The 19,730-nt window shown below is 39.3% G+C and overlaps 1 protein-coding gene across 1 annotated transcript; it reads right to left on the bottom strand.

Moving 5' to 3' along the window:
* Window positions 1–5,937: 5,937 nt before the first annotated feature.
* Window positions 5,938–9,462, bottom strand: LOC105756957 (ferritin, heavy subunit-like). Its single transcript, XM_012559729.1, has 4 exons — window positions 9,361–9,462; window positions 8,542–8,685; window positions 7,372–7,497; window positions 5,938–6,084 (listed from the first exon to the last, which is right to left on the bottom strand). Exons 1-4 carry the CDS (start codon window positions 9,460–9,462, stop codon window positions 5,938–5,940), a joined length of 519 nt encoding a protein of 172 aa, XP_012415183.1.
* Between the last annotated feature and the right edge of the window lie 10,268 nt (window positions 9,463–19,730).

Here is a 19,730-nt window from a genome sequence, read left to right as displayed (position 1 = left end):
CATCATGCTTGGTAAAGTAGAGGGTCAGCAAAAAAGAGGAAGACCCTCAATGAGATGGATTGACACAGTGGCTGCAACAATGGGCTCAAGCAGAACAATGATTGTGAGGATGGCACATGACTGGGAAGTGTTCTGTTCTGTTGTACATAGACAGAGCCGTTATGAGTTGTAACTGACTTGACAGCACCTAACAACAACAACAAGCAAATGTTTCAGTTATCCGTGATAATGAATAAAGAATATGAAGACAGTTGGAAATATTTTATGAATAACTTAGGATTTTGGAATGTATTAAGAATTCCTGGAATTCCAATATCTTTTTCTTACATCCAGAAGATTAACATCTTTTTGGAATTTGGAAACACTATTCTCAATGTCTGCTAACCAGGCAATCTTCTGAAGGTTAATATGATCTTTTGTTAGGAAGAAGAGAGAACCATGTGAAGAGATTGGCCCAATTCTGGAAATGAGTTCAATATTCATTGTAAATGAATAAAGTGGTATCCCAGTTTATAAATCCCTTCCTTATAAGTTTGGCAAGCTTGAGTCAGTCCACTGGAGTCTGATCACCTTTTGGTGAACTGAGAAAACTGAGTGTCTGGCCCTGATTGCAGAGCAACTGATCAGTCCTGGAATGTGCAGTATATGAAAGTATTCAAGTATTGCCTATAAGGTGCTGCCTGAAGCAACCAATTAGCTTCCTTGGCATTTTTAACCTAGTCTTCTTGATTTTGCAACCAAAGGAAAGACAAACCGTATGCATTTTTAAAAGATTGACTACAAACTTAATAAAAAATAGGACTAAAACATTATTTAAAAAAAAAGAAAAATAACCTCATTTACTCACCCCTGACTTTTAATATATCACTAGGTCATATGGATTATACCTACAAATGACCAATATTTACATGAAAAGATGCTCAACATCTTAGCTGTCAGGGAAATGCAAATTAAAACCACAGTGGGATACACTATATCCTCCCTAGAATGGCTAAAAATTAAAATTTTTTTCACAGTTCTAATCTGTTTCTTGGCAATATTTTTATAAGTCTTCTTCATACGCTAATAAGCTGTCTTTTATTTTCCTTCCTTTTTCTCCTGTTGGGGCAGTTGAGTTGTCCAGTCATTTTCAGACTCATAGCCACCCCACATGACACGGCAGAGCCCCATAGGTGTCTCTTGCTGTAATTTTTATGGGAGCAGATCACCAGGTTTTTTCTCCCAGGGAGCCCATGGATGGGTTCAAACTGCCCAATTTTCTGTTAGCGGCTGAGCCCTTAACTGAGCCACCAAGTCTCTTTTCTAATAACATCTATATGGATTCCATGACAAAGATTTTTTCTTTAAATCTGATTTTGCATTGTTGTATGAGTTGGGGACTTCTGGATCAGCTATTTACAGGAATTTCCTATAAGTCAGAAGGGACCAGGATAGTAAGCCAGGCTAAGAGATTTTGATTCTTCTAACTCAGTATTTCTCTTTTCTGTAGTCACAAAATCAACTGATTTCATCCAACTTTAGTTTGTCTTCATGATTCTTTACGAAGTCTTATCTTTTTGCATTTATGTACCTATTGGTTCCAGGAGGGCATTTTGCCACCTCCAGCCCTATTTAAGGATTTCATTTTACTTGGATCCACAATCAGTTGAAGCACTTACGGATGAAGATCAAAGACTATAGCCTTCAGTATGGTTTACACCTCAACATAAAGAAAATAAAATCCTCACAACTGGACCAATAAGCAACATCATGATAAAGAAAATACTGAAGTTGTCAAGGATTTCATTTTACTTGGATGCACAGTCAACGCCCATGGAGGCAGCAGTCAAGAAACCAAACAACTCATTGCCTTGGTCAAATCTGCTGCAAAAGACCTCTTTAAAGTATTAAAAAGTGAAAACGTCACTTTGAAGACTAAGGTGCATCTGATCTTAGCCACGGTGTTTTCAATAACCTCATACGCATGCGAAAGCTGAACAATGAATAAGGAAGACTGAAGAAGAATTAATGTGTTTGAATTATGATGTTGGTGAAGAATATTAAATATACTATGGAATTCCAGAAGAACAAACAGAATAAGTACAGCCAGAATGATCCTTAGAAGCAAGGATGGTGAGACTTCGTCTCACACAATTTGGACATGTTGTCAGGAGGGACTAGTCCCTGGAGAGGGATATTATACTTTAAAGTAGAGAGTCATTGAAAAAGAAGACCCTCAACAAGATGGATTGACACAGTGGCTGCAACAATGGGCTCAAACACAGCAACGATTGTGAGGATGGTGTAGGACCGGGCAATGTTTCATTCTGTTGTACGTTGGGTTGCTATCAGTTGGAACAGATTTGACGGCACCTAACAACAACAACAAGATGTTACCTCAGTGTAGTTTTGACTTGTATCTCTCTAGTGGCTAATGATTGTGCATATGTTTTCATATGTTTGCTGGCTGCTTGGATGTCCTCTTTGGGGAAGGTTCAGTTCATATCCTTTGTCTATTTGTGATTGGGTTGTCTTCTTGTTGTTGAGTTGTTGCAATTCCCTGTAAATTTTAGAGATTAGACCCTTATCAGACGAGTCATTTCTGGAAGACTTTTTTCCCAGTCTGTAGGTTTCCTATTTACTCTTTTAATAAAGTCTTTTGATGAGCATAAATTTTTAATTTTTATAAGGTCCCATCTATCTATTTTGTCTTCTTCTATTTTTGCATTTGTTGTTATGTTTAATACCCAAGATTAGTTCCCATAGTTTTCTCCCTATGTTTTCCTCCAGGAATTTTATGGTTTTAGGTTTAACATTTAGGTCTTTGATCCATTTTGAGTTAGTTTTTATGTATGGTATAAGGTATGGGTGGGTCCTGTTTCATTTTTCTGCAGGTGGATATCCAATCTGCCAGCATCATTTATTAAAGAGACTGTTTCTGCCCCACTGAAAGGACTTGACCCCTTGTCAAAAATCAATTGTCCATAGACCACTGGGTTTAATTCTGAGTTCTCAATTCTATTCCTCTGGTCTATGTGTCTATCATTGAACCAAGACCAGGCTGTTTTGATTACAGTGGCTGTATACTATGTTTTGATATCAGGGAGTGTGAGGCCTCCTGCTTTGTTGTTTTTCTTCAGTATTGCTTTGGCTATTCAGCGTTTCTTTCCTTTCCAAATGAAGTTGGTCATTAGTTTTTCCATCCCAGTAAAGAATGTTGTTGGGATTTGTGTTGGGATTGCATTGTATCTGTAGATCACTTTAGGTAGAATTGACATTTTTACTATATTAATCTTCCGATCTATGAGACGGGATGTCTTTCCATTTTCCTAGGTCTCTTTTAATCTCTTGTAATGGTGTTTTATAAGTTTCATTGTACAAGTCTTTTATGTCCCTGGTTAGGTTAATTCCTAGCTATTTAATTGATTTGGGGGCTATCATAAATGGTCTTGTTTTCTTGATTTCTTTATTGGAGTACTCTTTGCTAGTGTAAAGGAGGCCAACTGATTTTTGTGTGTTGATCCTGTACCCTTCAATGTTTCTAAATTCTATTAGTTCCAGCAGTTTTCTTGTGGAATTGTTAGGATGTTCTATGTATAGGATCATGTCATCTGCAAATATAGTTTTACTTCTTCCGTTCTGATTTGGATACCTTTTATTTCTCTTTCTTGTTTCTTTGCCTGGGACTTCCAGTACAATGTCAAATAAGAGAGATGATAATGGGCATCCTTGTCTCATTTCTGTTCTCAAAGGGAAGGCTCCCAGCCTTTCTCCACTGAGTATAATGTTGGCTGTTGGTTTTGCATATATGTCCTTAATTATGTTGAGAAATTTCCCTTCTATTTCTATTTTGCTGAGGGTTTTTATCAGGAAAGGATGTTGAATTTTATTGAATGCCTTTTCTGTATCGATTGATATGATCATATGGTTCTTTTATTTACGTGGTGGATTACATTGATTAATTTTCTAATGTTGAACCATCCTTGTAATCCTGGTATGAATCTCACTTGATCTTGGTGTATGTTTTTTTTTTTTTTTTTAATATATATTGCTAAAGTCTGTTGGCTAGAATTTTGTTGAAAATTTTTGACCTATGTTCACAAGGGATGTAATTTTTTGTGTGATATCTTTGCCTGGCTTAGGTATCAGGGTTATACTGGCTTCACAGAAAAAGTTCGGTAGTATTCCTTCCTTTTCTGAGTTTTTGAAGAGATTGAGAAGGATTGGTGTCAACTCTTCTCTGACTGTTTGGTAGAATTCTCCAGTGTAGCCATTTGGTCCTGGTAAGCTTTCTTTTAGATGGCTTGTTTGATTAGCTGTATCTATTTGGATATTTAATCCATTTATTAACTTGAATTGTTTCTGAGGTATCTCATTGGTTTTTTTCTGATGACCACTTGTTCTTGTTTCAAACAAGGTACTCCTTTCTAAGGATATTAACTGTTTTAAGTTTCTGTCTCAATTTCAGTCACTTACTTTCTGGTTGTTAAGTGCCTCTGTTTATGTGTGTTCTTTTCCATGTCACTGACTTTCCTCAAGTTTAAGAGGTAGCACGATTATACAAGCTAACAGAATGTATAATCTGAGCAGGTGCTGTTCTAGACATTTTATATGTATTAATTTGCTTAATTCTATTAATTCTGTGAAGTAAGTACCATCAGCTCCACTTTACAGATGAGTAAACTGAAGCAATGAGGAGGTAAAAACTTACCCAAGGCCATTGTGTTAGTAATTTTTGGAGCTAGGACACAATCCTAAAGAACCCCTGTGTTCTTACCTGGTAATACTAGCTTCATGCCACCACCTCTATGTCAGTTTGGTGTACTATAGTGGCTTGCATGTTGCTGTGATGCTCAAAGCTATGCCACCAGTATTTCAAATACCGGGAGGGTCACCCATGGTGGACAGATTTCAGTGGAGCTGCCAGACTAAGGCAAACTAGCAAGAAAGGCCTGGTGATCTATTTTTGAAAATTACCAATTAAAACTTATGGATCACAACAGAACATTGTCTGATTTGCTGGCTTGGACATGTCATCAGGAGGGATCAGTTGCTAGAGGAAGACATAATATTTGGTGAAGTAGGGCCAATAAGGGTGTGGGAGACCCTTGGTTAGATGGATTGGCACAATAGCTGCAACAGTGGACTCAAACATGACGGTGATTATAAGGATGATGCAGGACCAGGCAATGTTTTGTTCTTTTTTAACGTAAGGTTTATCAGAGTTGACTCGATGGCAGCTAACAACAACCAGTCACATGAGGCCTTGAGGGGTCTGACTTAAGCTTGCATGCTCATTTTTACCCTTGAAAGCAGTTGCCTCAGTAGCTGCTAGCTGGCCCATGGCAGACGGGGTAGGGGCACCCACATACTTGGCTACAGTATCTTAATCACCTCTATGTACCGTCATGCTCCCTGTGCCTACCCCTGGCTATGAAAGCGCACCTGCATGCAGCTGCCCATCCACTGTACACCTTTCAGGTAAGAGTCATTCCAGACCAAGGGGTCTCCTCTTTCAAGGTTAGCTTTGAAGAGACCCCCTACTGCTTTATAAACTTAAAGTATGTATGCATGTGTGGGGCATAAGTGAGACCTGAGGTTCTACCACTTAATTTCCAGCAGATCTACTTGAACTGATAGGATTTACCAAATCCCGATTCTGTCATCTGGGTGTTGTTGAGGCCATGAGGGAAGATTGGGAAAGTCTTTTTTTTTTTTTTTAAAGTCTAATGCACCATTGTCACTCAGGAAGCCTTCACCGATTCCACACTGGTAAAACTAACTCTTCTTGTGCTCCAGTAGCATTCTCTTTACACAATTATAATGCAAAGCAGATTTATTTGCATGCAAAACAACGAGGAATAGGATAGTAGATAAAAAGGAAAAGGAGTCTTCTGGCATTTGGAGAAGATTAGGGAATTTAAGTACAGACGTCCTGCCATGATGGTAAGTGCAGAGTTATTCATCTGACTTGGCAGCAGGCTTTACAAACAGGGCTTCCTGCTGAACCAGCTCTTCTAATTCCTTCTGATAGACAAGATGGTATTCCAGATACTCTATGTTCTTCATCTGTTTATCCAGAAATTCTCTCACGAAGCCTGAGAGCTACAGAAATAAGACAGAGAAGGTTCCATATTAAGGATCAATGAGAGGCTATCCAAGATCTTGCTACTCAAATTGTAATCCATGGACCAGCAGTCGTGGGAGTTTGTCAGAAATGCAGAATCTCAGGTCCCACCCCAGACCTACTAAATCAGAACATGAATTTTAAGGGACTAGGTGATTCATGGAGGCCTGGTGGTACAGTAGTTAAGAGCTCCAGCTGATAACCAAAAGGTCAGCAGTTTGAATCCACCAGTTGCTCCTTGGAAACCCTATGGGGCAGTTCTACTCTGTCCTATATGGTCACTCTGAGTCGGAATCGACTTGACGGCGGCGAGTTTTTAGGTGATTCATACACATATTGAAGTTCAGAAGTACTGATCTAAGACATTCAAGACCTCCAGGTGAATACAAGTATCCAGAAGATTCTAATGCCCTGTACAGTTTCAATGTAGATAAGTGTTAGGGCATCTCATCAAAACTACAGATTACTTTAAGTAACAAGCTACTTACTACTGCAGTGGTTTTCAACCCTGCTTATTTGAATCACATGGAGGTTTTGAGTAGCTGCCCGGACCACACTCCCAAAGATTTAGATTTAAGTGGTCTGGTGTAAGGCTCAGGCATTAGTACCTCTTCAGAGCTTCTCAGTCCAATGTGCATCTAGGGTTTATAACTTTTGTAGTAGGGCATTTTCTTCTCGTTGTCTTCCTGAGAAGCTAGGGCGTTGGTGAGAAAGGAGTTACCACTGCAAGGTAGAGTGTTCAGGAAAACTGCAGAGAAGACTGTAGGGTAATAGGTCACCATTAACATCTGCCTTTGCTGGGACAACCTAGGACAGCAGTTCTCAAAGTGTGGTCCTGGCCAGCAGCATCAGCATTACCTGAGGACTTGTTACAACTGCAAATTCTTAGACTTCACCACAAATGTACTGAATCAGAAGCACCAGGGGTGAGGCCCAGCTGTTTGCTTTAACAAGTTCTCTAAGTGAATCTGATGCTCACTCAAGTTAAAGCACTACTGGCCTGGGAGATTCACAAGGCAGCAACAGAATAGTTATTTTAATTGTCCAGAGTGCATTACTCCTGGAAAGACATCATCCTGTGTTCACTTGCATTCCTTACCAGCATCTCTACCCCACACCCACCCCCAGAAATAAATTCCTATACTTCCTTGTGGGAAAAATGAGCAAATGGTGGGTGATCTACTGCCTTTGGCCCATTTCCCAGAAGCAAGTTATAATGAGAAGTGAAAGACGGCACTGTCTGTGAGACCCAGTTACCCACTTACATTAATTTCACTTTTCTCACAAACCAGGATCTTCAAGTTTTGCAGGGCCTTGCTTAACATGTTCTCCAACTGCAGAGCAGACTCTAGGGCTTGTATGCCACTTCCCCTGTTATCTATATCAGGCCTCTGTTGGAGAGGAATAGGGACCCAAGTTTCAGACGTCAGGCACAGCTTTGTCATTCATATCCTACTTCCTGTGTAGGGTCATATGATTGGATTTGCATAGGCCAATGGCTTTCAAGCTTTGTAGCACAAAGGAATCAACAGAGGATCTTAAATACTCATTCCTGGCTCTTAGCCCCAGCCATTCTGATTTAATTGGTATGGGCTACAACATGGACATCAACATCCAGCAGTGTCTAGTCTATGAGAGCTAGAGCAGAAGAGGAGAGAAAACAATAACTTTCTAGATAGTTAACTGGTTTTGCTCTTAGCATGTGTGAAAAACTATCTGGAATTTCCAGGTGATTTTAATGTGCTGCGAAGAATGGGAACCAGTAGCACAATTATTCCATTGGCTTTGGAATTCCATGATGATGATTCATTTCTAGTTGCCAGACATTTAGTTCTCTTTCCAGGTAGGAATGTACCTGGATATAATACTCCCAACTAAGGTTCAGACCGTTTCTTTGAAATGTCTGTCCCAGTGAACAAGTTTGTTCTACTACATTGAAGAGACAGCCATATTAAACACCTGAATGTGCACCTGAATTAGACTAAGGATTTGAAATAGTATGCTAACAGCTCTAGGAAGAAGCCTTTAGACTAGTGCTTCTTGAACTTCATAGGGCATTAGAACCATCTGTAGAGCTTATTTAGACACAGATCCTTGGACCCCATCCCCAGAGAATGTGATTCAGTAGGTCTAGGGTGGGCTCCATGAATCTGCATTTCTAATGAGCTCCCAGGTGATGCAGATACTGCTGGTCCAGAGACCGTACTTTGTGTAGCACTAATTGAGAAAAGCCAAATAAGCATGTAGTGGCTAAAATTGGACAAAATAAAGTGTTAAGGAGCTACAAATAAGACACATGCTTGCCCTCAAAGGCAGTTGCTAAGAAGTCTATTGAGGAACACAGTGACCTAACCAGTTAGGTCTCAACTAGTAATCTAGTTCTCTAGACCCAGAAAAGACCCCTTGGGGTCATCATAACAAAGTTACACAGTCACCTTAATAACTGGAAGGCAGACGATACCCTCATGTTTTCTTAGATATCTTAGGAGCTGCTTTGCATGTTCCCTCTTCACATCAGCCTGCTCCCGGAAGAATTTGGCAAAAGGAGGTATTCCCATCTCTTCATTGTAGTAACAGGCCTGGGACAGAGGTGAGCGTAGGGGGAGACTGGAGGTGAGAAGCAGATATTTAAGACTAGAAATCTCACACAAACTTACTTTGTTGACTCAGTATTTGTCCAGAAAGAGGCCTGCTCTTCCTTGGTCAGTCTTAGATGCTTTTTCTGTCCTTCAACTTCCAGAAGGCCCAGCTTTCTCCCTGAACCTAGGTCACCTCAAACAGCAGTCACCCAGATTCCAAAATGCTGGTGCCTAATCCTTGGATATCATGGCCTCTTAAAAGGTTAGATGTGTGAGCTCCATACGATAGCACTTATATCCAGTAATTGCACAGACACATCATGAAAGTCTAGCATAAATTGACATTGTAATAGAATCCATTTTGTCACTCCTAACATATGAACATTAATTATAAGAAACGTATGTGAGTAAAATTTTTTATTCAGCCACCATCAGTGTTTGATGTCCTAGTAGTTCTGGGAACCCACTAGAGAGCTATGATTCTTGCTATCATAGCCCATAGATCACAATCACGGCTCAGAATCATTGGCCCACAGAGCAGCAATATCCTAGCCACCTGAGTTGCTGTTTCATGGAGCATCAGACTACAAACAACCACATTATTAATAGAAGATAAATCGTCAGCTGAATCAGAGCTCAAACCTTCCTTACAGTGGCCTAAGAGCTCATACTCACCATGGATGAATAAGCATCGCTGATATGGAGCTCATAAGATGCCACTTGGTTAATAGCTATCTGACAGTCTTCAGGGAGGGGTCTCTGGACCTGGGGTTCCATCTCACATTAGGGAAATCCAGGCATAAAGTGTGCTACCTGTTAAAGTAAGGGGCTTCTTCTTAAATGCTAACGATAGCCAGCCTCATTCCCACAAACAGATTAGATTCCATCCAGCTGAGATTAACAACAACAAATCTACCAGTGAAGATGAAAGAACCAATCTGACTAGAGAAAATGTTAAAAATAAGGCATAACTCTACCAACTCTCCCAGTCAGTGTTCTCTCTGTGTCTGTCTCTCTGCTCTCTCTGTCGTCTGATGGTGATTTGTGAAGGCTGACCTAAATTTGCTGTTTGTGGAAATATTAACATAATGGATTCATTAGCTTCAAAAACATTCATGGCACATCATGCTGGTTTCTATGGGGAATCCAAAAAGACTGATTAAAATACATTCTCTGCCTATAAAAGATTTATCACCCTGTCCCCAACCATAAGTCCTCAATACACATATCTGATCTTAAGGTAGAATACAATGGGCATTCTGAAGAGTCAAAATTCATATTTAGCTAAGCGAATTAGGACAGAGTTTGTTGATAAATTAGCCATGGAAGGTGGGTAAGAATGTAGAGAAATGGAAATGGAAGAAGAACATTCTACAGCAGATACACACACAGGCTGTAGGTACAAGATTTAACAGTGGTTTTTTCAAACTACAGTAACACTGCACCATTTAGAACCTTTTATTTCCTTCCTCAAATTATTTCCCAAAGGTCCCTACCTGCCCCAACACACACCTTCTTCATTTACCTCCTTTCAAGGTAGAGATTTTTTAAATTTATATTTTCATGTTCCTACAGATTATCATGAAGTATTTGTAAATAATATATGGTAAATCAATGTTTATTAAATAAAAATATATGTTATATGTACTGTACTGTAAGATTTCCTGTAAGTCTGGTGGATTCCTAGTTTAAGCCTGAGCCATGTTGGCTGAACTGAAGTAGAAGTGGCAGGAACCAGAAGTCTATTTCTGTGAGGCAGTGAGAAGTGAGGGAGCCTCCTGAGGGAGAACTCATTCTAAGAGAAGGAGCTAAGTACTCCAAGTTTTGCCCAGTCACAAAGATATGGTCATCATAGGGAAGAGATGAATCTACAAACAGCCTGTTATTTGTCACTTTATTTCCTCACCCAACACTGCCCTTGCCCTTAATTGAATTCATGCCTTAGTCCTTTGAAGAGGAAGACACTTTATGCCAGTGTCATGGATTGAATTGTGTCCTCCCAAAATATGTGTCAACTTGGCTAGGTCATGATTCCCACTATTGTAAAATTGTGTACCATTTTGTAATCTGATGTGATTTCCTTATGTGTTATAAATTCAATCACTATGATCTAGTAAGATGGATTAGGGGCAATTATACTGATGAGGTTTACAAGATTGGTTAGTGTCTTAATCCAGTGTCTTTTGAGGTATAAAAGAGAGAAGCAAGCAGAGACACATGGGAACCTCATATCACCAAGAAAGCAATGATGGGAGCAGAGTGCGTCCTTTAAACCTGAGGTTCCTGTGCAGAGAAGCTTCTAGACCAAGGGAAGATTGATGACACAAACCTTCCTCCAGAACCAACAGAGAAAGCGTTCTTCTGGAAGTGATACCCTGAATTTGGACTTGAAGCCTCCTGGAATGTGAGAGAATAACCTTCTCTTTATTAAAGCCATCCACTTGTGGTATTTCTGTTAGAGCAGGACTAGATGACTAAGACAGCCAGTACTCTCAAACTTTAATGTGTATAGGAATCATCTGGGGCTCTTGTTAAAATGCAAATTCTTGATTTATGGGGCCTGAGATTCCACATTTCTAGCATTGTGGTCAAACACTGTTGGCAAAGCTTCAAGTACATTCCTAAAGTGCTATTTCATTAAAAATTCTGTAAGACAGAGGGCACAAGTGGCACTGCTGAGGACCCCTCTAATTGGTGGTGGTGTTAGTTGCCGTCGAGTCAGCTCCGACTCATGGTGACTAATGTATAACAGAACAAACATTGCCCAATCCTGCACCACCTTCATGACTGTTGGTATGTTTGAGTCCATTGTTGTGGCTACTGTGTCCATCTATCTCATTAAGGGTTTGCCTCATTTTTGTTGGCTCCCTACTTTACCAAACATGATGAAAGAGGCATTCAATGCTGCTTCTCCACAGATTGCTAAACTACTCTGACATATTAAGGCTTCTAAGACCACTATGTGCCTCATGGAAGGGAGGAAGCAGTGCCAGGACATTCAGCAATATCTAACCTATGAGGGCTAGACCAGAAGAGGGAAGAAAACGGTAACTGGCGCTGTAGTTAACTGGTTTTGCTCTTAGGCATTTAAAACATGATCTGAACTCCCAAAAGAATTTGGGGGAACTTCTTAGGAGATTAGAGTCCTATGTGAGCAGGTCAGGACAAGTACCAATACAGTTTGGATTATTACTGTTAATATGACTCCATCTACAAGCTAGTATATCAGGAGAATATGGATTTTATGTACTGGGGAAATAATATAAGAGTTTGAATATTTCTGGATGATCTCTAAGATCCTTCCCATGTAAGCACTCTATGATTCCACCATTCCATCTGGGCCAAAATACAGAACTGGGTACGGAAAATACAGAACAGGAATAAAGAATATTCCTATTCTTGTGATTAGATATTATTAAGAAATATTGCTATCTAACCGCTTAAAAACAACCTCACCAATATGCAGAAAAAGAGAGAAGAAAGAAACACATCATTAACATCAGTAACAGTTGTGCTGGTATGATAGATTTATTTAGTTTTCTATTTTCCATATTTTTCAAATATTATAATAGTTTTTAAGGAGCCCTGTGGCTCAATAGTTAAGTGCTCTGCAGCTAACCGACAGGTCGGCAGTTCCAACCCACCAGCAGCTCAGCTGGAGAAAGATAAGGCAGTCAGCTTGGTAAAGATTTACAGCCTTGGAAGCCCTATAGGCCAGTTCTACTCTGTCCTATAGGATGGCTATGAGTCGGAATCTACTAAAGGGCAATGGGGTGGGAGGTGGAGGGGCAATAATAGTATTTTTTTTCTCATTTTGAAAATAAAACTTAACAGATCCCTTTGTATAGAACTAGTACAAGGTCTCACCCTAATAGGAGCTCAGCATATGTATTTATGAACATATTGTTTTTTCCTAATTATAAATGTAATACATGATCATTATAATATTCTGACCTCACAGAAATATGTAATGTAGAAAGTGAAAGCCCATGTTAACCCTTTAGTGCCAATATATATTTTAAAATGTAATTTGATCCATATGATGAGCTAATCTTTGAATTATGGAATATGATCAGATTGTTATCTAATATCCATTTGCCTTCTCCCCTGGAATGTGCTGGAAAGACAAAGACACTTTTTATTTTTTAATTATACAACTCCTCTTTAATTTTTTTTTAACTTAGTCCAAACTTTCTGTCTTTACTGTGTTAGTACTTCACTTTATCATCTGTCTATGATTGAGGAGGAAACAAGGAGCTTTCTCTTGGACTTAATTCTTGCCTTTAAAAATAAAATAGCTTTAGTACAACATTTATTATTCCCTTTCTTGTGTTCTCAATGCACATGTTTCTGCTATTAGTTTATAAGCTTCATGAGGAAAGCAGGTAAATCTTAGTCATCTTTATATCTCCTATAGCATTTAGTACAGTGACTTGCCATTAGAAGGCAATAACCCACTCGTCAAGTCGATTCCAACTCATAGCAACCCCATAGGGTTTCCAAGGCTGTAATCTGTACGGAAGCAGACTGCCATATGTTTCTCCCGAGGAGCAGCTGACGGTTTCCTACCGCCGACCTTTCCTTTAGCAGTCGAGTACTTTAACCACAGCGCTACCAGGGCTCCTTTAGATGGTATTTATATTAACCTGAACAATGAAAAATGGAATAAATATTTGAAAGTAAAAGGAACAAAAAAGTTTAAAGTTGTTGGTTGTCAAAGAAGAAAAAATGAACAAAGACAAGTACTTTGCACTTTGAAAAGCAGATTTCAAAAGTTCCAAAAATTGAGGGAGAGGAAAATGTGGAATTCCCAGCCACCGCTCATTTGTCAGTTTATTGTAGTGTGGTGGCTGGTGTGTGTTGCTGTGAAGCTGAAAGCTTTGCCACTGGTATTTCAAATGCCAACAGGGCCACCCATGGTGGACTGGTTTCAGTGGAGCTTCCAGACTAAGATAAACTAGGAAGAAGGACCTGGTGATCTACTTGTAAAAAAAATTGGCCAGTGAAAACCTTACGAATAGCAGCAGAACAGCCTGATATAGTGCCGGAAGATGAGTCCCTCAGGTTGGAAGGCACTCAAAATACAACTGGGGAAGAGCTGCCTCCTGAAAGTAGAGTTAACCTTAATGAAGTGGATGGAGTAAAACTTTCAGGAACTTCACTTGCTGATGTAGCACAACTCAAAATGAGAAGAAACAGCTGCACACATCCATTAATAATCAGAACATGGAAGGTACAAAGTATGAATCTAGGAAAATTGGAAGTCATTAAAAATGTAATGGAATGCAAAAAGATCGATATCCCAGGCATTAGTGGGCTGAAATGGATTGGTACTGACCATTTTGGATTGGACAGTCGTACGGTCTACTATATGAGGAATGACAGCTTAAAGAGGAATGGTGTCACATTAGTTGTTAAAAAAAAAAAAAAATTCAAGATCTAACCTGAAATACAATGCTTTCGGTGATAGGATAATATCCATACGCCTACAAGGAAGACCAGTCAATATGACTATTATTCAAATTTATGCACCAACTACAAATGCCAAAGATGAAGAAATTAAAGATTTTTACCAACTTCTGCAGTCTGAAATTGATCAAAATGCAGTCAAGATGCATTGATAATTACTGATGATTGGAATGTGAAAGTTGGAAACAAAGCAGAAGAATCAATAGTTGGAAAACGTAGCCTTGATAATAGAAACAATGTTGGAGATCACATGATAGAATTTTGCAAGACCAACAACCTATTGACCTTTCTCAACAACATAAGCAATGACTATACACGTGGACCTCACCAGATGGAATACACAGGAGTCAAATCGACTACATCTCTGGAAAGAGACTATGGAAAAACTCAATATCATCAGTCAGAACAAGGCCAGGGGCAGACTGCCAACAGACCATCAATTGCACATATGCAAGCTCATATTAAAGCTACAGAAAATTAAAACAAGTCCACGAGAGCCAAAGTACAACTTTGAGTATACCCCACCTGAATTTAGAGACCATTTCAAGATAAGATTTGAGGCACTGAACACTAATGACTGAAGACCAGACAAGTTGTGGGATGACATCAAGGACAGCATACATGAAAAAAGCAAAAGGTAATTAAAAAGACAGGAAAGAAAGAAAAGACCAAAATGTATGTCAGAAGAGATTCTGAAAATTGCCCTTGAATGTAGAGCAGCTAAAGGGAATGGAAGAAATGATTAAGTAAAAGAGCTGATCAGAGTATTGCAAAGAACAGCTCAAGAAGACAAAGTAAAGTAATATAATGAAATGTGCAAAGACCTGCAGTTAGAAAACCAAAAGGGAAGAACATGCTCAGCATTTCACAAGTGGGAAGAACTGAAGAAAAATCCAAGCCTTGAGTTGCTATACTGAAGGATTCTATAGGCAAAATGGAGCCCTGGTGGCACAGTAGTTAAGAGCTCAGCTGCTAAACAAAAGGTCAGCAGTTCAAATTCACCAGTCGCTCCTTGGAAACCCTATGGGGCAGTTCTAGTCTGTCCTATAGGGTTGCTATGAGTCGGAATCAACTCAACGGCAATGGTTTTTTTTGTTTTTTTATAGGCAAAATATTGAACTACACAGGAAGCATCAAAAGAAGATGGAAGGAATATACACAGTCATTGTAGCCAAAAGAATTGATCAACATTCAACCATTTCAGAAGATAGCACATGATCAAGAACTGATGGTATGGAAGGAAGAATTCCAAGCTGCACTGAAGGCATTGGCAAAAAACAAGCTTCCAGGAATTGATGGGATACTAATTGAGATGTTTCAACAAGCATATGCAATACTAGAAGTGCTCACTCATCTACGCCAAGAAATTTGGAAAACAGCTACCTGGCCAACTGACTGGAAGAGATCCATATTTGTGCCCATTCCAAAGAAAGGAATCCAAATGAATGTGGAAATTATTGAATAATATCATTAATATCACACACAAGTAAAATTTTGCTGAATATAATTCAAATACGGTTATAGTGCACATCAACCGGGGAACTGTCAGAAATTCAAGCCGGTTTATAAGAGGACATGGAATGAGGGATATCATTGCTGATGTCAGATGGATCCTGGCTGAAAGCAGAGAATACTGGGAAGATGTTTACCTATGTTTTATAGACTATGCAAAGGCATTCGACTGTGTAGATCATAACAAGTTATGGATAACATTGTGATGAATGAGAATCCCAGAACACTTAATTGTGTTCATGAGGAACCTGTACATAGATCAAGAGGCAGTTCTTAAAACAGAACAAGGGAATATTGCACGGTTTAAAATCAGGAAAGGTGTGCGTCTGGGTTGTATCCTTTCATCATACTTATTCAATCTGTATGTTGAGCAAATAATCTGAGAAACTGGGCTATATGAAGAATGTGGCATCAGGATTGGAGGAAGATTCATTAACAACCTGCGATATGCAGATGACACAACCTTGCTTGTTGAAAGTGAAGAAGACTTGAAGCGCTTATTGATGAATATCAAAGACCACAGCCTTCAGTATGGATTACACCTCAACATAAAGAAAACAAAAATCCTCACAACTGGACCAATGAGTAGCATCATGATAAATGGACAAAATGTTGAAGTTGTCAAGGATTTCATTTTACTTGGATCCACAATCAATGCCCTTGGGAATAGCAGTCAAGAAATCAAATGACACACTGCATTAGGCAAATCTGCTGCAAAAGATCTCTTTAAAGTGTTACAAAGCAAAGATGTCACTTTGAGGACTAAGGTGTGACTGACACAAGCCATGGTATTTTCAATCACCTCACATGCATGGGAAAGCTGGACTATAAGTAAGACCGAAGAAGAATCGATGCCTTTGAATCATGGTGTTGGTGAAGAATATTGACTATACCATGGACTGTCAGAATAGCAAACAAATATGTCTTGGAAGAAGTACAGCAAGAATACTCCTTAGAAGCTGGGATGGCGAGGCTTCGTCTCATGTACTCTGGGCATGTTATCAGGAGTGGGCAGTCCCTGGAGAAGGACATCATGCTTGGTAAAGCAGCAGGTCAGTGAGTAAGAGGAAGACCCTCAATGAGATTAATTGACACAGTGGCTGCAAAAATGAGCTCAAACATAGCAATGGTTGTGAGGATGGCTCAGGACCAGACAGTATTTCGCTCTGTTGTACATAGGGTTGTTATGAGTGGGAACTGACCTGAGGGCACCTAACAATAACAATTTCAAAAGTCTTTGAAAGGGAAGACAGCTTGTAACGCAGAGTGGGCCCTTAATAAATGTTCATGTATGAAAGAGTGAATGAATGAAATAATTCATCAAGATAGCTCAAAGAAATGTTAGGTCTTAAAAGCTATGAATTGTCACAAGTGATTCTGATGAGAAAGAGAGAGGTGACATCTACAGAAACCCACTTGCCTGCAGATATCCTGCTCTCTCCACAAACAATACACCCCCTTTCACATGACCAGCCTCTATTTACAGACTTAGCATGGCTATCACATCTTACAGACCATGTTTTCTAACTCTTACTGTCTGGATTAGGGATGCCCGCCTTTATGCTCCTTGGTTATGATAATTCTCTCTATACCTTTGTAACTGCTTGCTTACCTGTCTTCTCTACTAGGTCATGAGCGCCTTGAAGTTAGTCACTGACATGACTTGGTATCTCCAGAATCTAGCATCTAGTGTAGGCCAGAATGTAGTAGGTAGTCAAGAGACATCCATTCATTCTGAGTGAATAAGTGAACAGTCAAACATTTAAATGGCAAACACACATACACACACACAAACAGAAAACCAAATCCATTGCCGTTTAGTCAATTCCAACTCATAGTGACCCTACAGGACAGGGTAGAACTTCCCCCATAGGGTTTCTAAGACTGTAAATATTTACGGAAGCAGATTGACACATCTTTCTCCTGCAGAGCAGCTGGTGGGTTCAAACAGCTGACCTTTCAGTTGGCAGGCAAATGCTTACCCACTGCACCACCAGGGCTTCTTAAACATAAAAGGATTGATGATAAACACAACAGGGGAATAAAAAGGTAAAAGAAATATCAGAAAATCGAAACTTTCATGTGTGTTGGAATTTCTCTTTTTTTTTAAAGCTAAGATCAACAAAAAGAGTTTTGGGGAGAGAAGTACACAGTAGAATGAAGAGAACCCATTGCCGTCGAGTCGATTCCTACCCATAGCCACCCCATAGGAAATAGTAGAACTATCCCATAGGATTTAGAGTTAGGAGAGGGAGAGGTTTTTGATCAAGAACAAGGTAGAAGAGAGAGACACACTAATGGGACAACAAGTGCAATGCTAACCAAGGATGCAAAGAAAGCAGAATAAAGTTGTATATCAAAGAGAAACGTGCAAACAGATCAAAGCTCAAATATTAATAGAGAAATAAAGTCTAAGAATAGTATCAGGGAATAAAAAAGTACCCATAAGATTTAAATCAGGATACATCTCCAGGTCTAGGTGAACTTCATTCTTTTGTTGAATTATGACTTCTAGAAGTGATTTAGGAAGCATTGTTGGTACTGTTTAAAGAATATTGAGATAAATGTCCAAATACAATTAAAGACTTTTGTGATATCTTGGCGGCAGGATGCAGAAGTCTGTACTGGGTGATACTATAGTTAAGCTGACTGGCATCTGAAGCTAAAAGGAAGTTGTTTATTGGATTGGTAACAATTTAGCCAAAGTCTTTGGAGATCCATTATAAGGCTTTATACTCAACCATGTCTTCTTTTCACTTTTTCTTTTTTAAGTTAATGATTTGCTGACTAGTATTTGGTACCCTAATCAAAATGGGCCAGGTAGCTGGACAATGAAAAAGGAAGACTGAAGAAGAATTGATGTATATGAATTGTGGTGTTGATGAAGAATATTGAATATATTGTGGACTGACAGAAAAATGAACAAATCCTTTTGGAGGAAGTACAGCTACAATGTTCCTTAGAAGTGAGGATGGCACGACTTTGTCTTCTTTACTTTGGACACGCCATCAGGAAAGACCAATCTCTTGAAAGGGACGTCATGTTTGGTAAACTAGTGGGTCGGCAAAAACAAGAAAAACCCTCCACAGGTTGGATTGACAAAATAGCTGCAACAATGGGCTCAAACATACCAACAATTGTGAGGATGTCACAGAACCACAGTGTTTCATTCTGTTATACATGAAGGTCTCCACAAGTCAGAGCAGGCTCAACAGCAAACAACATCAACAACAATCAAAATTACACATGTCACAAATATGGAGGAGATATTTAGTACATTGAATGACAGAACCAAGGATCCACAGAACTAAACTGGTTAAATCAAATTGGCTGAAACTAATATGACGAATTGTACTTAACAATGAATATAAAATCCTATTATTTCAGTTCACTAAATCTATAGCTCATAAACAGAAAGTGAGAGATCTTATTAAATAGTAGTTCATGAGAAAAAGACCTGGATTTTTTAAAAAAAAATTTTATTGTACTTTATTTTTTATTTTCCATCCTTTTTTTTTTAAAATTGTCCTTTAGGTGAAGGTTTACTGAACAAGCAGTTTCTCATTAAACGGTTACTACACATACTGTTTTATGACATTGGTTAACAAACCCACAACATGTCAACACTCTCCCTTCTCAACCTTGGGTTCCCTATTACCAGCTTTCCTGTCCCCTCTTGCCTTCTAGTCCTTGTCCTGGGCTGTTGTGCCCCATTAGTCTCGTTTTGCTTTATGGGCCTGTTTAACCTTTGGCTGAAGGGTGAACCTCGGGAGTGACTTCATTACTGAGCTAAAAGGGTGTCTGGGGGCCATACTCTCAGGGTTTCTCCACTCTCTGTCAGGCTAGTAAGTCTGGTCTTTCTTTCTGAGTTAGAATTTGGTTCTACATTTTTCTCCAGCTCTGTCCAGGGCCCTCTGTTGTGATCCCTGTCAGAGCAGTCAGTGGTGGTAGCTGGGGACCATCTAGTTGTACCGGACTCAGTCTGTGGAGGCCATGGTAGCTGCGGTCCATTAGTCCTTTGGAAGAATCTTTTCCTTGTATCTTGTTTTCTTCATTCTCCCTTG

The sequence above is a fragment of the Trichechus manatus genome, unplaced genomic scaffold (genome assembly GCF_000243295.1).
Source record: "Trichechus manatus latirostris isolate Lorelei unplaced genomic scaffold, TriManLat1.0 scaffold00299, whole genome shotgun sequence".
NCBI lineage: Eukaryota > Metazoa > Chordata > Mammalia > Sirenia > Trichechidae > Trichechus > Trichechus manatus.
The sequence above is the reverse complement of the archived record's forward strand: the minus strand, read 5'-3'. Positions and strand labels throughout refer to the sequence as shown.

Excerpts from the sequence above, each read along its gene's own strand:
- LOC105756957 (XM_012559729.1), bottom strand. The coding sequence starts at position 9,462 with ATGGAACCCCAGGTCCAGAGACCCCTCCCTGAAGACTGTCAGATAGCT. Across the intron at positions 8,686-9,360 it reads GCGATGCTTATTCATCCATG|GCCTGTTACTACAATGAAGA; the intron begins GTGAGTATGAGC and ends CCTCTGTCCCAG. Across the intron at positions 7,498-8,541 it reads TCTGCCTTCCAGTTATTAAG|AGGCCTGATATAGATAACAG; the intron begins GTGACTGTGTAA and ends CCTCTCCAACAG.